General features: G+C 46.5%; 1 protein-coding gene across 5 annotated transcripts in view; it reads left to right on the top strand.

Annotated features, from left to right (window-relative positions):
• ELAPOR1 (endosome-lysosome associated apoptosis and autophagy regulator 1) overlaps positions 1-17,474 on the top strand; it is a 73,148-nt gene that overhangs the window by 42,670 nt on the left and 13,004 nt on the right. For all 5 annotated transcript variants that reach the window (XM_078451587.2, XM_078451588.2, XM_078451586.2 and 2 more), the window contains 8 exons: positions 2,250-2,397; positions 3,103-3,183; positions 3,766-3,871; positions 4,005-4,154; positions 10,353-10,441; positions 14,551-14,728; positions 15,425-15,553; positions 15,949-16,039. In XM_078451587.2, the coding sequence (XP_078307713.1) occupies positions 2,250-2,397; positions 3,103-3,183; positions 3,766-3,871; positions 4,005-4,154; positions 10,353-10,441; positions 14,551-14,728; positions 15,425-15,553; positions 15,949-16,039 (972 nt within the window). The remainder of the gene's footprint in view (positions 1-2,249; positions 2,398-3,102; positions 3,184-3,765; positions 3,872-4,004; positions 4,155-10,352; positions 10,442-14,550; positions 14,729-15,424; positions 15,554-15,948; positions 16,040-17,474) is intronic.

Below are 17,474 nucleotides of genomic sequence, written 5' to 3'. Positions count from 1 at the left end.
TCTTTGCTGACAGCTCAGAGCCTGGAGCCTGCTTTGGATTCTGTGTCTCCCTCTCTCTTTGCCCCTCCCCTGCTCTCTCTCTCTCTCTCTCTCTCTTTCTCTCAAAAATAAATAAACATTAAAAAAAAGTAAATAACGAACTTGAAATACATGCTATTATTCTAACAAACATAGATCCCCTTAACAGACCACTGTTAATACTTGCCTGGGCTGGTCTCAGGCAAAACAATGAAAGAGTGGGATTATCTTTGGTCACCATTTTCTACATTAATCTATATAATTCTGAGTCCCTCCTATGTGCCAGGCACAGGGCTTGGTCCTGGGGTTACATTAGTGAGCAAGATAAGTTTGGTCTCTGCCCTTACAGCATCTGTAAGCCAGCCAGGAAGACAGACAATTAAAGAAGAATTAAAGAAGAATTAGAATATGATAAGAAGAGGGGGCACCTGGGTGACTCGGTTGGTTGAGCATCTGATTTTGGCTCAGGTTATGATCCCAGGGGCATGGGATTGAGCCCCTTGTCGGGCTCTGTGCTGAGCCTGGAGCCTGCTTAAGATTCTCCCTCTCTCTTTCTCTCTCTCCTTCTCTGCCTCTCTCCCCTGCTCATGCTCTCTCTCTTAAAAAAAAAAAAAAAAAAAAAAAAAAAAATATATATATATATATATATATATATATATATATATATATATTCAGAAGAAGCCGAATTGCAAATAAAGAAAAGATGCTCAGCCTCACTAATAATCAAAGAAATAAGATGTAAAGCCCAATGAGACACTGTCTCTTACTACATCACATTGGCAACAACTTTACAGTCTGACCATTCCAAATTTGGGGAGGACGTAGAGGAACAGGAACTCTCTCACGTGCTGGCGGGCGCAAGTTGGTAGCAACTACTTTGGAGACGGTATGGCAGGAGCTGGGAGAGCTGGAGGTTCACATGCCCTCTAACCCAGCGGTTGTTCTCCCAACCACCTCCCTCAGACACGCGTACGAGGAGCAGAGCAAGAGTGTTTCTAACAGAGTGGGTACAAGAGCAAAACACTGGAAACAACCTAAAAGTCCACCAATGAGTAATGGGTAAATAACTGTGGTAGAACCATGCAAGGCAATATTATAGAGTAGAAGAAATGAAAAAATAGCTCTGTGTGAATAGGGATGAATCCCACAATCATCATACTGAAACGAACAAAAAAAGTAAGTTTCAGCACACATAAATATGATGCCATTTACACGAGGTCTGAAAACGTGCAAAACCATGATCGTAGGGCATATTGTTTAGAAATACCTGCATAATTATTAAAGGATAAGGAACCATGTGCAGATAGTAAGCACCATATTCTGGAAAGTTGTTACTTGGCTGAAAGGAGCGGGTGGTAGTCAAGGGCTTGAGATTAGCTGGGTGTACACCAAGGCTTCTGCTATATTGTATTTCTTAAGCAGGGTGGGGGTCTTCAATCTCTCATAGTATGTGTAAGTGAAGTAGAGGAGAGTTATGGCTACGAGAAGAGAATCTGTGAGAGCTCAGGGTACACATAGCAGAGGCCAGTAGAGTCAAGGGGGACTTCTCAGATGAGGTGACGTTATTTTAAGACATGAGGAGGAAGTAAACCGAGGGGGAGAGGAGGTAGTTTGTTCCAGAAAGAGTGAACAGCATGTGGGAATACCCAGGGGGAGGGAAAGTTTGGCAGAGAAAGTGAAAGAAATGCTGCAGGGCTAGAGTCTAGAAGGTTCTCTGGCCTTCCCTCTTCCCAGTTGCCAGTTACATGCAGCATCTAAAAGTGGGCATTTCCAGAAAAACAGGTGGGATAGATTGGATGGACTCTTGGTTTCTGAAAAACAGCAGTGTCTGCTAAATTTCGTTGACAGCTTCGGAATTAGGCAGACTTGGGTTTGAATCTCAGCCCTGCCACTTGCTGGCTGAGTGATACCGGGCAAGGTACTCACTGAGCCTTAGTTTTACCATCCATTAAATGGGAATGAAAGGAAATCATGAATATAAAACGTGTAGTTCAGTACCTGGGAGGAAGACAGGTGGGGGTACACCTACCTGTCTTCCTCATGTCGGCTATATCTCCAGCCTCCTTGATCCAGAGGTCATTCTTTACTGAGCATGTTCGTGACGAAATTCCCATTTGCGAGTCACGAGTCTGGAATTCCACAGAGACCCAGCAGGACATGAGACCTGCACTTCCCACAAAGCATGATGGGCCGTGCGCCTGCCAGTGAACTTGGCTCTTGTTCCCTCACAGGTCCAAGTGGGTTCCCCTGGGTGACTACATCTCCTCCAACACGGATGAATGCACAGCCACGCTGATGTATGCTGTCAACCTGAAGCAGTCTGGTTCCGTCAACTTCGAGTACTACTACCCAGACTCCAGCATCATCTTCGAGTTTTTTGTAAGCCCCTGGCCATGGGGGAGGCTGGGAGGTAAAGGCTCTCCAAGGCTCAGATTCATTTACAGGATCACAAGCACATTTCCGGTTGGGGATTTTCCACAGTTGTCTTCCGTCTGGAGAGAACTATGGACAAATGGGCTGAGACTTCAAGATGTGGGGAGAAAGGCAGAAGTTCGGGGGCTCTGCAGGGGCAGGAGACCCTAGGCATTCCGCCTGCTCAGACATGAAAACAGCATGTAAAGGCTTCTGAGTTATGAGTTATTTTTTCGGTGTTGATGCATTGCCTTTAAAATAATTTTTTTTAATGTTTATTTACTTTTGAGAGAGACAGAGCGTGAGCAGGGGAGGGGCAGAGAGAAAGGGAGACACAGAATCGGAAGCAGGCTCCAGGCTCTGAGCTGTCAGCACAGAGCCTGATGCGGGGCTTGAACCATGAACCATGAGACCATGACCTGAGCCAAAGTCAGATGCTTAACCAACTGAGCCACCCAGGCACCCCTGCTTTGACGTTTTGTGTGTATAACTAGCTCTTGCCCTGCTTCAGGACTCGTGTTTTGAGCTCAGTCCCCAAAAGAAACTGGAAACTCTTCCCCCATAAGAAGAGCCCTCTGGAAGCCTGTTGCAGCATGGCGGGGGGGGGGGGGGGGTGAAGAACCCATTTTCTTGGAAACCTTTGACTCTGTCCCCAAACTCTTGCCACCTCAGGTTCAGAATGACCAGTGCCAGCCCAACGTGGATGACTCCAGGTGGATGAAAACCACAGAGAAAGGGTGGGAATTCCACAGTGTAAGTATCATACCAGCCTTCTTGGAGCCTTTCCTGGGGCTACCAGAAAAGGGATCAAGGGCTTTTCTTCCAAGGACAGTTTCCTCCTGGTCTGGGCTTCCCACCCCTCTGTCCCTAGAAGGCAGGGGTCTGACATGATGAGGATGCCATAGTTTCTGTCCTCTTGAGTTGACAGAATATGGGTGTGGGCCGACTTGCTCCCATGGCTTGACCCCAAGGACCAGCAGCTTCGCAGGGTTAAGGGCCAGGTCTTCTGGGGATACACAGAATCAGAGAAGAGTGAGGGAAGTCCACTCACCCTCCTGTCAGCACCTTCAGGCTCCTCCATGGGTCTTACCTTGGAGATACTCGTAGTATATGTGGGCGAGGGAGAGGCCATGAGGGTTGTAAGAGGAGACTTCAAGGCAGAGAGGAGCTAAACTGATCTGGGAGGAAGGGCAGAGCTGAGGAAGTTGAGGGAAGGGATCAGAAGAGGTGCCTCCACGCAGACAGTAAGGGGAAGGATCCCCACAAGAGGCTAATCCGATGGATTAGGGATATCCATCTCTGCAGCTAAATGAACTTCCTGTTTGCGGTTTCTAGGTCGAGCTAAACCGAGGTAATAATGTCCTCTATTGGAGAACCACAGCCTTCTCAGTGTGGTCCAAAGTTTCCAAGCCTGTGCTGGTGAGAAACATCGCCATAACAGGTACCAAGGGGGAGTTGGGTCCGGCATCTGCTGCTGATTTCCTAACTCTGTGGGGGGGGCTGGTGAGGGCCGGTCCCCAGGCCTCAGTCTCTAGGCTCAACCGTTGCTTTTCTATGTTGTTCGTCCTCCCTAGGGGTGGCCTACACTTCAGAATGCTTCCCCTGCAAACCTGGCACATATGCAGACAAGCAGGGCTCCTCTTTCTGTGAACTTTGCCCAGCCAACTCTTACTCAAATAAGGGAGAGACTTCCTGCCACCAGTGTGACCCTGACAAATACTCAGGTGATGTTTCTGAGGGTGGGTAGAGTTTGGTGGAGGTGGGGAGGGGGTGATAACCAACAAACATGGGGAGAAAACAGGAAGGAGAGCATCCTTCTGACCATGCTGAAGACGATGCTTCTTAAACCCTGGTTTCCTGGACACTGGAAGAGCCTTGCTGATCCACACTCCACTGATCACTCTGGAAACAAAAATGAAATCGTCCAACAAGTAATTATTGAGCCCCTACTATGTGCCAGGCCCTAGGTGCTTGGAATACACCAGTGAACAAAATCGGCAAAGCTCCCTGTTTTCATGGAATTTACATTCTGGTGGGGGGGGGGGGAGGCAGACAATAAACAGTAATGATAATAAATATATAATAAATTATAGTACATTAGACAGTAAAACGTGCAGGGGGCTGTGGCAAAAAGAAAAAGCAGTTCAGGGTTACAGGGATTAGGAAAGTTGGAGAAAGGGGTTGCAATCTTTTTATTTTTTTCCTAAGCAGTGAAATTTGTAGACACAAAACCTTATATAAGATTACAGTTGGGGTGCTTGAGTGGCTCAGTCATTTGAGCGTCTGACTCTTGACTTCGGCTCAAGTCATGGTCTCCTGGTTCACAGGTTCGAGCCCCGCGTCGGGCTCTGCGCTGACAGTGCGGAGCCTGTTTGGGATTCTCTCTCTTTCTCCTTCTCTCTGCCCCTCCCCTGCACTCATGCTGTCTCTCTCAAAATAAATAAACATTAAAAAAAGATTATAGTTATAAATAATAGATACTGTAAGTAAAAGGTATATGTTTATATATTTTAATTCATAACAATTATTATCAAAGTTAATTTAGAAGAGCCATGAGGCTGTATTGATGAGCAAAACATTTTGATAGCAAGGGCTAAAGATGGAAGTTACAATCTTTTTACTACTTTTAGCAGCCTGAGCATCCATTGAATTCAAGGGAGGCCTTTTCAGGAAATCCAGGGTTCCTTGGAACATAGTTTAAAAACGAGTGTTCTGAGGGAAAATAAGGGGACAGGTGTAGCAGGCTGTTGCTAGTCTCTGAGTAGCTTCCTAAAGCATCACAACTTGAGAAACAGAACTGGTCATTTGAGGGAGTCCCAGGGTAGCAGGGCTATGGTGTAAGGTGGGCAGTCTCCCCAGAGGACCCTCTGCTCAGGCACCCCAGGCATTGGCACAGCGGCCAATCTCTAAGACAGGTTCTAAACAAATAAGCCGGGAGGGAGAAGGAGTCCCTTCGCTTTCCCTACAAACACTCATAATTATTCCAGTTTCCTTTTCTTACCCAGACTCACATACACACCCAGCTCAAGGCTCTCTCTCAAGCAGACACTCAAACCTGTCCACAGACACACCCTTCAGCAGGTGTTACACTATGTGTTTGCTCGGCCAAGACGAGCCACTGACCATGTGAACCGCTTGGTTTTTACACTATTCCTAAAACAACAGTCCTGTTTATCTACACAGATCTTGCCAAATGAGTATAGTTTTCAGCAAGAACAGGAATGTTGAGATCTTGAGGGATGTTTTTAATCCATAAGCCTAAATTCCTGTTTTTCCACTTGCATTTCTCATTCTCCTTCCCTGCTCTATCAATGGCAGCCTTTGTTGGTCTTAGTCTCCAGCTGCCTTTCCAGCCCAGCAGCTGTACAAGAGTTTGAATGGCAAGGTGGCTCTAGAGAAACCGCCTGGGAATGTTTTGATCAACTCTGTATGTAAACTGATTGTCATCCAGACAACTGTTATGAGTGTTCAGTGGGGAGTCTGAGTTTTTGAACTTTTGCCACCAGGTTCTCAATCCACCTCTTTGACTAGAAAGTGAGTTTTTACAATGACTTGACTCTTCCAGAATACAGGGTCAGTGGGAGGCTGGGGAAATTCAGAGAGAGAGAGAGAGAGAGAGAGAGGCGGGGGTGGGGGTGGGGGTGGGGGAGAGATCAGAGCCTATGATGGACTGTGCGTAAAGGGAGGTCAGAAGACCCTGTGAACATTTAGTCATCCATTTACAACTAAGTCCTGAGTGCCGGCCAGGTGCCAGGGCTTGGGCTTGGTGCTAGAGTTGGAGCTGGTGCCTACCCTCTACCTTATGTCGGAAAGTAGGAACGCCATTATAGGAACACCTGAATTTAGTAACCCCATGGTGCAGTAGCTGCTGGGATAGGAGCTCTGAGTGTAGCACACAGTAGAGGCAAAGAAGAGAACTGGTCAGTCCTTTACTGTGGAGACAGGAAAGGGTTCAGTGGCTGTGGTCTTGAAAGATGAGTTGGTGATTTGACGGATGGTCTAGAAGTGTAGCCAAAGCCAGAAGGCTCAGGGATCTTGAAGAAACTTGGCATGGCAGGAACTGACTTGGAGAGACCTAGCATCCAAGGCCAAGAGGTGGGCAGGCAACAGGCCATCCACCAGCCCTTCTGTGCCATCGCTAAACATTTGAGATTTGATCCTATCAGCAGGGATGGGGTGGGGGGGCATTAAAGAATTTTAGCTGGGGAGTAACATGATCTGGCTTGTGATTTTGAAGGACCACTCTAGCTGCCATTTGGAAAATGGATGAGGAATGGAACAACTGGAGGTGGACGCCACAGTCCAGAGATTTTGCAACAGGCATCATTGCCGGTATCCAGGACCTAGACTAGGAGCTGATGGGACTGTATCTGTTAAGGACAAAGACTTGACTAAACGCATCTTTCTTACTGATAACTAAAATTTGATCATTAAGATGAATTCCTTTGTGTTACATTGAATATTAGGGACTTACTTCCTAGTAGAACAGCTTTGGGTTTAAGAGCATGGACTCCAGAACTAAATTACTAAGGTTCAAATCCCTGCTCCACCACTTACTAGCTCTGTTACCCGGGGCAAGTCCCCTGTCTGTGTATAAAATGGGAGTGGCAATAATCCTATCTACCTCATAGTGTTATTGTGTGGATCATTTGATTACTACAGATAAAGGATTTGGAACAGTGCCCGGTATGTAGTAAGCACGTATTTTATCATAGCTGACCCTTGAACAACTTGGGGACAAGGGGTACTCACCCCCCAGGTAATCAGAAATCCACATGTAACTTTTGAGTCTCCAGAAACTTAACTACTAATGACTGGAAGCCTTACTGCTAGCAAAAACAATTGATCAACACATATTTTGTATGTTTTGTGTATTATATACTGTATTCTTACAATAAAAGAAGCTGGAGGAAAAATGTTATTAAGAAAACCACAAGGAAATCTACTCCTGAAATCATTGTTGTACCATATGCTAACTAACTTGGATGTAAATTAAAAAATAAATAAAATACTAATAAAAAAAGAAAAAAAAGAAAACCACAAGGAAGAGCAAACACGTTTACAGTATATATACTGAATATATATATATATATATATATATATATATATATATATATATATGTATAAACCCAGTCTGCATATAAGTGGACCCGTCTGGTTCAAACCTGTATTGTTCAAGGGTCAACTGTGTTCATTTCCGTCAAGGCTAGTCCCAGCTGTCTTCGCTTAATATGAAAGTACTTTTAGCATAGGTAACAACAGTAACACGTCACTTGGATGGTACTTTACAATTTACCAAACATTTTCTCATGTATTACTCACAGCAGAGTGCAGGACTGATCTCCCTGTTTATAAATGAACCAAGGGCAGCACAGAGAATTCGAGGGATTTGTCCAGAGTCTGAAGTGGGGTCTGACCTGGGCCAAGCATTCATTAGATGCTTGAACCTTCAGGGGAAATGTTTTCCTGTGATGCAGTGGATCAGGATGACAAGACCTTGTACTCCTAGAGGTGGGGAGAAGGTCCTGGAAGGAGGTGGGAGGCTCAAAGAGAGAAACTGGAGCCCCCATGATAAACTTTATCTTCTCACAGTTTTGCCCTGGGGCCAATGCTATAGGAATCACTTTTCACTCCCTCACCGACCATCTAGGCTGATCTTTCAAACTTGACTAGTACCCAACTTAAACACTTTGATGAAACCTGAGCTAGGGAAGTAAGGTCTGTCTCAGCATTTGGGTTAATCATTTCTTAAAACTACCTTAGCAGTTGTCAGTGTGTAAACAGCTGGACCCTTTTTTGCTGAAACCTGGAGCTAGGGCATCAGGTTGAGCAAATATTTGACAGAGAAAGGTCCTTGTGCAGAATGTACTTTCTTCCATGCAACTTGCAATTTGCTAGACCCAATATGCAAGGTCCTGGGAATTGGTGTGTTTTCAGCATCTCCCCCCAAATTTCTCCTGGCCCAGTTTGTCAAAAGCAGGAGTCCCTGGATCTCTCTGTGCTGAATGAGGCCTTCTGCTTGTTAGCCAAGTCAATGAGCTGAGAAGACTCCAGCTGTCTCTCAGGCAGTATTTCCCTCTTGCCCAGACTAATAAGACGGGGACAGAAGAGGTGTGAGAATGCGCGGTTGAGGAAGCTCCCCAGGGCAGGCCAAGGAAGCTGTAACTAGGAGATTCTCTGATCTAGGAACTCATTTGGTGCCTTGGAAAGAAGAAGGGATCAGTTGGGAAATAAGCCTTCGCTGGGAAAGAGAGAAAGAAATTCCTCAATCCTTATTTAAAATCCCATGACAGTTACCAGATAGAAATCATTCGCACAAACCCAGGTAATAATAGTTACTAGCATTTAGTGAGTCCCTACTTACGATGTGCCAGGGATGTGCTGGCTCCAGTGAGGTGGATATTATTATTCCTGCTCTACAGATGAGAGCACTAAGCCTCAGGTTCAGTAACTTGCCTGAAGTGACACAGCTGGTAAATGAAGCAGGATCTGGGGTGCCTGGGTGGCTCAGTAGGTTACGCGTCTGACTTCAGCTCAGGTCATGATCTCAGGGTTTGTGGGTTCGAGCCCCGCATCAGGCTCTGTGATGACTGCTCAGAGACTGGAGCCTGCTTCGGATCTGTGTCTCCGGCTCTCTTTGGCCCTCCCCCACTCATGCCATGTCTCTCTCTTTCTCTCTCTCTCAAAAATAAATAAACATTTAAAAAAAAATTTTTTTAAAGAAATAAAGCAGAATCCAAACCCAATTCTGTCTAACTTAAAATCTCAGTCCACTCTATCACACAGCCTGTCAGATAATATATAGAGTGAGGAGGTCTCACTTGTATTAAATGTTTACCTGCAGGTGACAACAATAGTCACTGTGGAAATGATGGAGACAGGTGTAGTGGTAGTATTGTACTGGCACTCTATAAAGCCATGCCTTTTATTTTGGGGAAGTAAAGTCCCTGGAAATTTTTAAAAATTTATTTTCAAAAGTTATGTATATTTTTCTGGATAGAAGAAACAGGTCTTTTTACAAATTCTCAACATGTTTGTAATTCAGAAAAGGTGAAATTCATTGTTTCAAAGAGGGATACACCGAAATAGTTCTTGCTATCGAGGCACTCATAGGGTTAAAGCAAACTGACATACAGAGAGTAGAATAAATAAAATGATAGTTAAGACGGTTTTTATTAGGAACAGGTCAGGGTTAGAGATGGCACCAGGATGTTTGGGGGTAGGGAAAGTGGAAAGAGCTCTGTATCTTTTTTTTTTTTTTAATGTTTATTTATATTTGAGAAAGAGAGAGAGTGAGCGCGAGCAGGGCAGGGGCAGAGAACGAGACAGAGACAGAATCTGAGGAAGGCTCCAGGCTCTGAACTGTCAGCACAGAGCCCGACGTGGGTCTTGAACTCAGGAACCGTGAGATGATGACCTGAGCTGAAGTCAGATACTTAACTGACTGAACCACCCAGGCACCCCAAGAGCTCCATGTCTTAAGTGGAGTCAGAGGAAATTATCAGCTCATTTGTGTAGGATGGTTGCATGGAAAAGGGAAAACAGGATGCGGGTTTCAGGAACTTACATTAGTGGCGGTTAACCTGTAAGATGCTCTTTCCAGCTAGTCGCCCTCCTCACTGGTCCCCTGGCCGGTCCCCTTCTCTCTGCCCCTCCCCACTGTGCGGGCCCAGTGGCTTCTCATAGCACTAGGGAGAGGTGCAAAGGGGGTATCTGAGCAGGGCTTTAGGGACCGGAAGTGAAACAAAGGGAAGGGTGGGTATGCAGGGTGTTCTACCCCCCCCCCCCCCCCCCCCCCCCCCCGTCAGTACCTGTGCTGTGCTATACCCCTGGGTCTTAGAGGTCACAGGTCATGAGCAAGTGGGCAAGAGCTCTGCTTTCTTATATAACTTCAACTATTTGTCCTTACTTTTGCAACTTAGAAAAAGGATCTTCCTCCTGCAAAGTACGCCCAGCCTGCACAGACAAAGACTACTTCTACACTCACACAGCCTGTGATGCCAACGGAGAGGTGGGTAGCATGATCTTGGAGCCCCTTTGTCCCAGATAGTTCCTTTGCCTGCTCCTTGGGCTTTACCACATTTGGAGTTCCAGAGGTCAGAGAAGCTGGCACCAGAGAAAACCCCACAGACCTCCGCAGTGACCCTGGGGCCAAGGGGGGAAGCAAAACAAGACGGCCTCATTCATTTTCAGGTCAGAGACTCGTTTTTGCCCCATTTGTTCCGCTCCTTAGTTACATGTGCTCTGTTGCAAAAAGCCATTTCATTTTCTTTTGCTTGGTTTCTTCCATTTGCTTATTAGCCCCTCTGGGCAATGACTGCCTGTCCATGCACACTTATTTCCTCATGGAACTCATCAGACTTGTCCCCTTGGTGCTGCTTTTGTGGGCTGGCAAAGGGAATTGATTCCTACTTCCTGGCTCACTGGAGAATGGCCTGACTGTTCGGTCTTTGCTGGTTCCCTCTTTCCCCCAGGCTTTCTGCCTCAGAAAGACTTTCCTTTGTAGTCTGCATCGCCACTGAGTCAGCAGGCGTGTTTTGAGTATTAATGCAGTGCCAGGCTTGGTGCTCAAGTTGGGGACTCTGCGGTGACAGAAGTGCCTGCCCTCGGGGAGCTCGCAGTCCTAAGAAAGAGGGTGAGGGAGGAGAACAGGGCCTGACCAAAGCAAGAAGAAAGATGCGCAGGGCCCTGGGAGAAACCGGGAGAGGAGTGACCAGGACTTGGGGGTCCAGGAAGGCCTTTCACTGGTCACATGTTCATTTCAACAGTCAGTCATGGTGCTAAGCACTCTATATACAACAGTCAACCAAACAGAGGGAACATCTACTCTTATGGAACTTAATTCTTGCTGGGGCACAAGTGGAGAGAGAGAGAGAGAGAGAGACAACAGATGAACAACAAATTAGACTATATCAGTAAGTGGAGGGAAAAAAATAAAAGATTAGGAGACAAAGAATGACAGAGGGTGGAGATACTATTTTAGAGAGGGTTGGGATGACATTTGAGGAGGTGACATTTGAACAGAGACCTGAGTGAGATGAGTGGGGGCCCCAGTGCTTTCCAGGCAGGGGCACAGCAGGTGTGGAGGTCCTAAGACGATTTGTCTTAGATTAGACGTTCTAGATGAGTTGTCTGTATCTGTATCCCTAAACCACAGCCTCTCAGACAGAGAGAATGCGAAGTTGGGAAATCTGCATTCAGCATTAAGCATGTGCTTGGCTCTTAGGGTGCATAGGTGTTTGCCGGCTGGATGGCTGGATAGATTCTCCTTTTGCCAAATGAGCACGGGATAAAGTCTGGTCCTTAGCAGTGGCTGTTTTTCATAATCATCTCCTACTCTCCACCCTCCCCCACCCCTTTCTTCATGTTTGGAGCATCATTCCCTTGCCCAACAGCCAAGGGAGAATGGCTGCACATGTCATCAGTTGTACCTTACATTCAGTTCTGCAGTGTTTGGGGTTCTGTATGACCTTGAAAAAATTATTTTCATTTTATTGGCATCAGTTGACTCACTAATTAAATGAGGACACTTAATCCTGCTCCTCTTCTCCCCGCTTGGCATAACATATGACTGAATGTGGCTCTTTGCTTCCTTCTGCCCCAGTCTCTCCCCTCCCAGGCCCAGGCCAAGGCCCTCTAAATCTGTAGTGAGCTCTGCTGCCTGCCAGCCTGGCTGTCTGCCTTTGCCTTTGGATGCTCAGTAGGGCCAGAACCAGTGCTCCGCCTTAGCAGCCCAGCTAAGGCTCAGGGGAGGAGCCCTGAAGCGTGAGTGCACACGAACATGGGTTCATCAGGAATGCTTTACAGAGCTCTTGTGATTTGTGCCTCATGCCCACACTGGTTCTGCTGAGTCTCATGATTTCACTTTGCCTTCTAAACTGTATTTTTATTTTTTTTTTTTAAATTTTTTTTTTTCAATGTTTTTTATTTATTTTTGGGACAGAGAGAGACAGAGCATGAACGGGGGAGGGGCAGAGAGAGAGAGGGAGACACAGAATCGGAAACAGGCTCCAGGCTCCGAGCCATCAGCCCAGAGCCCGACGCGGGGCTCGAACTCACGGACCGCGAGATCGTGACCTGGCTGAAGTCGGAGGCTTAACCGACTGCGCCACCCAGGCGCCCCTAAACTGTATTTTTAAAAATATTTTTTAGAGTTTATTTATTTTGAGAGAGGGAAAGAGACAGCACATGCGGGGGAAGGGCAGAGAGAAGGAGAGACAGAATCCCAGACTCTGTGCTATCAACCCAGAGCCCTACGTGGGGCTCCAACTCATGAGAACATGACCTGAGCTGAGACCAAGAGTCGGACACGTAACCCACTGTGCCACTCAGGTGCCCCTAAACTGTATTAAAAAAAAATTTTTTTTTAACATTTATTTATTTTTGAGACAGAGAGAGACAGAGCATGAACGGGGGAGGGTCAGAGAGAGAGGGAAACACAGAATCTGGAACAGGCTCCAGGCTCTGAGCTGTCAGCACAGAGCCCAACACGGGGCTCGAACCCACGGACCGCGAGATCATGACCTGAGCCAAAGTCGGACGCCCAACCGACTGAGCCACCCTGGCGCCCCTAAACTGTATTTTTAAATCAAGGGACGTAACTCGTAACTCGAGCTGACTCCCATGATTGCCCTGGTGACCTTTGCCGTGCCTCGGGGGTTTCTCAGGGACTAGATTGGCCAATTCACTGGGGCTGCTGCATGTGCTGCTCTAAGGGATGGCCCAAGTCAGTCTTCCTGCTCCCCAGACCCTTCTCTCCATGAGACTCAAGGGGACAGGCTGAGAGCGCCTAGGTTAGAGCGCAAGCCGAGGGCTCTGGCCATTAGCTTCTCTTCCAAGGGAAGAATGTCTTCACAGCTGAGCTGAGCAGGGAGAGGAGGAGCTCTAGCACTCACTGTCAACAAAGACAGCACAGGTTCCTTTTAAGACTTGTCACTTCTTATCCTGAATAGAATGGAAAGATGCCTTATTCATCCACCTTTTCACATATATGGTAGTGCTGCACAGATTATCACATCAGCGTAATCCACAGAAGTACTTTTTGTCTCTGACTCAGCCCAAGGACCACATAGGAGGCTTGGAGCTGCTGAACCAGGAGCCTCCTGTAGGTCAACCCCTCTTCTGTATAGATGCCTCCATCAGAAGAGTAGGGATGGCCCTAGTGAATGACAGATACAATGCTTCCCTTCCCCACTGATGTGATAGCTGACCATTCCTCTTCCCTCCTCCCTAGCTTTATTGAGATGTAATTGACATATAACATTGTGTAAGCTTAAGGTGTACAGTGTGTTGATTTGATGTATTTGTATATTGCAAGATGATGACCACCATAGCATTAATTAATACCTCCACTATATCACTTAATTACCCTTTTTATTTTTGCAGTGAGAACATTTAAGATCTACTCCCTTGGCGACTCTCAAGTATATACAGAAATACAGTACTACTAACTGTAACCACCTTGATGCACCCTTAGATCCCCAGAACTTATTGGTCTTATAACTACAAGTTTATACCCTTTGGCCAACATTGTCCCTTCTGCCTTGATGTCTCAGAGAACACAGTAGCCATAGATTGTTATTATGTGATTGTTGCCCTTGCTAGATGGTGAGCACCTTAAGGGCAGGGGGCCATGTCTCATTCATCTCTGAGCCACCAGGTCTGGCACACAGATGTATTAGGCTTTCTAAAATGTCTATTGAGTAAATGAAAAGGCAAAGAAAATATTTGGAAGACAAATTGGGACACCCCTTTCTATGTTTTGGGGTTTTCATCAGCTACTTTTCCCGTGACTTTAGTAGTGATAAGATTCTACATTGGAATCAGAGCTTTCTCTGGAGACAGCTGGTCCTCCCATGACCATTCTTTCTGTCACACAAGTCCTCATTAAGTATTTTCCTCTTCATCCAGTCAACATTCAGCAAATATTTGTCAAGCACAACCATGTGCCAGGCTCTGGGCTAGGGTCATGGGAGGCACTGGTAACCAAAACAAGTTCCCCACCCTGGTGGAACTTTCGTTATAGCCCAGAGTCCTCCCACCTCACCCCATTCTCGAGATAAATTCCTAAAGATGTGCCAAATGCCACACAGGCTGAGCGTTCTTAATCCATTTCTGCAGACACAGCTCATGTACAAATGGGCCCAGCCGAAAATCTGTAGTGAAGATCTCAAGGGGGCCGTGAAACTGCCCGCTTCTGGCGTGAAGACCCGCTGCCCACCCTGCAACCCAGGCTTTTTCAAAACCAACAACAGCGCCTGCGAGCCCTGCCCTTATGGCTCTTACTCCAACGGCTCTGGTAACCTCTTTATCTGCATTCTACCCGTTCCCACATCACCCACATGGGTGGTCAGCTGAATGTGCATTCTGTCCTTCCAAGGATGCAGTAAGGACCGGGACACTCTGTGGACTAAGTTCAGGAGAAGAGAGGGCAGGGTGGGACCTGTCTGCAGGTCAAAGTCATATTTGAGAACTGCCTGCCTTCCTCCCTATTCCAACTGCGAATGTGACTCGGGCTTGAAGTACCCAGTCCTCACCACAGAGACTGCTAGCATGCAGCAGGGATGCTAACCAGAAGGTCTGGGAAGCTGGGATGGCCAGCTTGACACAATCAGAGCCATAAGCCATGCTGCAGAAAGGAGTTGGGAGGATTTGTGTGCCTATTCATGTAAATGCATTTACTGATAATAATGTGACAAATAATATGAACTACATGCATCAGACTAGGAGACACATTTAAGTCTCAAAATGAAGAACTTGGTGAGCAAGTAGGACAGCTGGAGTTTTGGAATTCAGGGTCAGAGTTTACGTCCTGAGTTTGTTAAATACATTGTCAGAATGTTTTTGAGTCAACTCGATATAACCGTGCTATGGTGCTCAGCATCACCCTCCTTTGGCTGCCTGCCCTTGTCGCCACTTAATCTGTGTGACAGCAGCTCTGGTCAGGGTGGCCGCGGCCTCCCCGCTGAAGGTGTGGATCTTGTGGTTACCCCAGATTGCACCCACTGCCCAGCCGGGACTGAGCCTGCTGTGGGATTCGAATACAAATGGTGGAACACGTTGCCTTCAAACATGGAAACCACCGTTCTCAGTGGGATCAACTTTGAGTACAAGGGCATGACCGGTAAGTGCGTCCCCACTTACTGTGAGCTGTCGGCTCCCTGCTCACCCTACAGGGGCTCCTCCACTTCACATTTCTTCATAATAGTGATGTCTACAACGAAATGAGCTAATCATGCCATGCATTCTCTCTAAAGTTCCACTCCTTGCGGACATTTATCCTCCAAAACTTAGTTTTAGAGACAAAGCCAGAACTAGAAGCAAGGTGTACACTCCAAAGAGCTTGCTCTGAGAGTTTCAGAGGCTTTGACCCAAGTAGCAGGATAAATAACATGACTTGGTTGGGCTAGTGGTTCTGGATGCCTCAAAGGACAGTGTTCTCTCAGCATGTCATCTGGGTGTACACTTGCCCTTCATCTGCGACCACTGGGGTGTTAACTCTCCCCTCTCTTTTTCCAGGCTGGGAGGTGGCTGGTGATCACATTTATACAGCAGTTGGAGCTTCAGACAATGACTTCATGATTCTCACTCTGGTTGTGCCAGGATTCAGGTGAGGAATACAAAACCCAGGGGAATCCCACACCACCTTGGCCACAATCAAGTCCCACATAGCTTAGAATGTTGTAGAGGAGAGGGCTTCTGGCATGCAGAAGTATGAGTTCAGAATAGAGGAGAGCAATGGTAATGGTCTGACAAAGATAATCTGAATGCTAATATGGCTTCTTAGTTGCTGCCCATGCTGGCGGACCTACTGGTCGTGCTCCGTCTCATCTGGCTTCTCTCATCTATTGGCCACATGCTACTCAAATTCTTCCTCCTTGGGGGTGCCTGGATGGCTCAGTTGGTTAAGCATCCAACTCTTGGTTTCGGCTCAGGTCATGATCTCATGGTTGGTGGGTTCAGGCACCACATGGGGCTCTGTGCTGTCAGAGCAGAGCCTGGTTGGGGTGCTCTTTCCTCTCTCTCTCTGCCCCTCCCCCACCGCACATGTGCACACACACACTCTCTCTCTCAAAATAAATAATTAAAAATAAATTTGTCCTCCTCATGGCATCTAGATAAAATGTTACCAAAAACAAAACAAAATAAAACAAATCAAAAAACCAAAAACGCTTTTAAAAAGGAGAGCCAGAAATACCCATAGACAGTTCATCTTTATTTGGGGTAAGAAGACTGAGATGGATTGTTCTCATTGTCATATTGATCCCCATATCCCAAGAAGACCTAGGACATTAAGCAATTTGTTTGCCATTAAAAAAGAAAAAATACTACAGGCAGTGTGGTACAGTGGAAAGAATAATAGGCTGAAGACAGGACACTTGAACTTTGCCAATTATTGGCTTTGTGAACTTGGAAAAGTCACCAGCCTCCCCCTATAGGCTTCAGACTCCTCATCTGTAAAACAAGTCACATTCTGTGACTTTGGACTAACTCAGGTTGAGATGATTCTTCCAGCCCAGTGGTTGGCACAACTGTATAGACGGGAGCTGGGACTGATGGTACTTAGAATACGAGCAAATGGCCAAAGCCAAAAGAAAAGCCATAAAAGGATTTCCAAAGCCAAAGTGAATTCTTGTACCCACATGTGCTTTCAGGATAGGGGGGGACCACTGAAGAGGTTCCCTATTTCCAGTCTGTCTTCTCCACTACCTTCTTCAAACTCCCTCCTTTCCATCCCTAGCACAGTGCTCAGCCCACAGTGGTTGCTCAAAAGGTATTGATTTCCTTTCCCTTAATTTACACTACTCAGAGATGAGCAGTTATATCCCATTTGCAAGGTGAGCAAAATTTTTAGGCTTTTGGGGGGGATAACATTCCTAAAAGTACGTATCAATTTTCAAATCTGATTGCTATGGTAAAGTCCTTCCTCAAATCACCCACTCACCACCACCCCTTACCTGCCCCCTTGGGCATGGATCTCTTTCCCAAAAGAAGGACCAGACTGAAAACTTGGCTTGAAGAGATGATAAATTGAAATATCTGCT

The sequence above is a fragment of the Panthera onca genome, chromosome C1 (genome assembly GCF_046562875.1).
Source record: "Panthera onca isolate mPanOnc1 chromosome C1, mPanOnc1 haplotype 2, whole genome shotgun sequence".
Classification (NCBI taxonomy): Eukaryota; Metazoa; Chordata; class Mammalia; order Carnivora; family Felidae; genus Panthera; species Panthera onca.
Note: the sequence above shows the minus strand (reverse complement) of the source record. Positions and strands in the feature narration are given on the sequence as shown.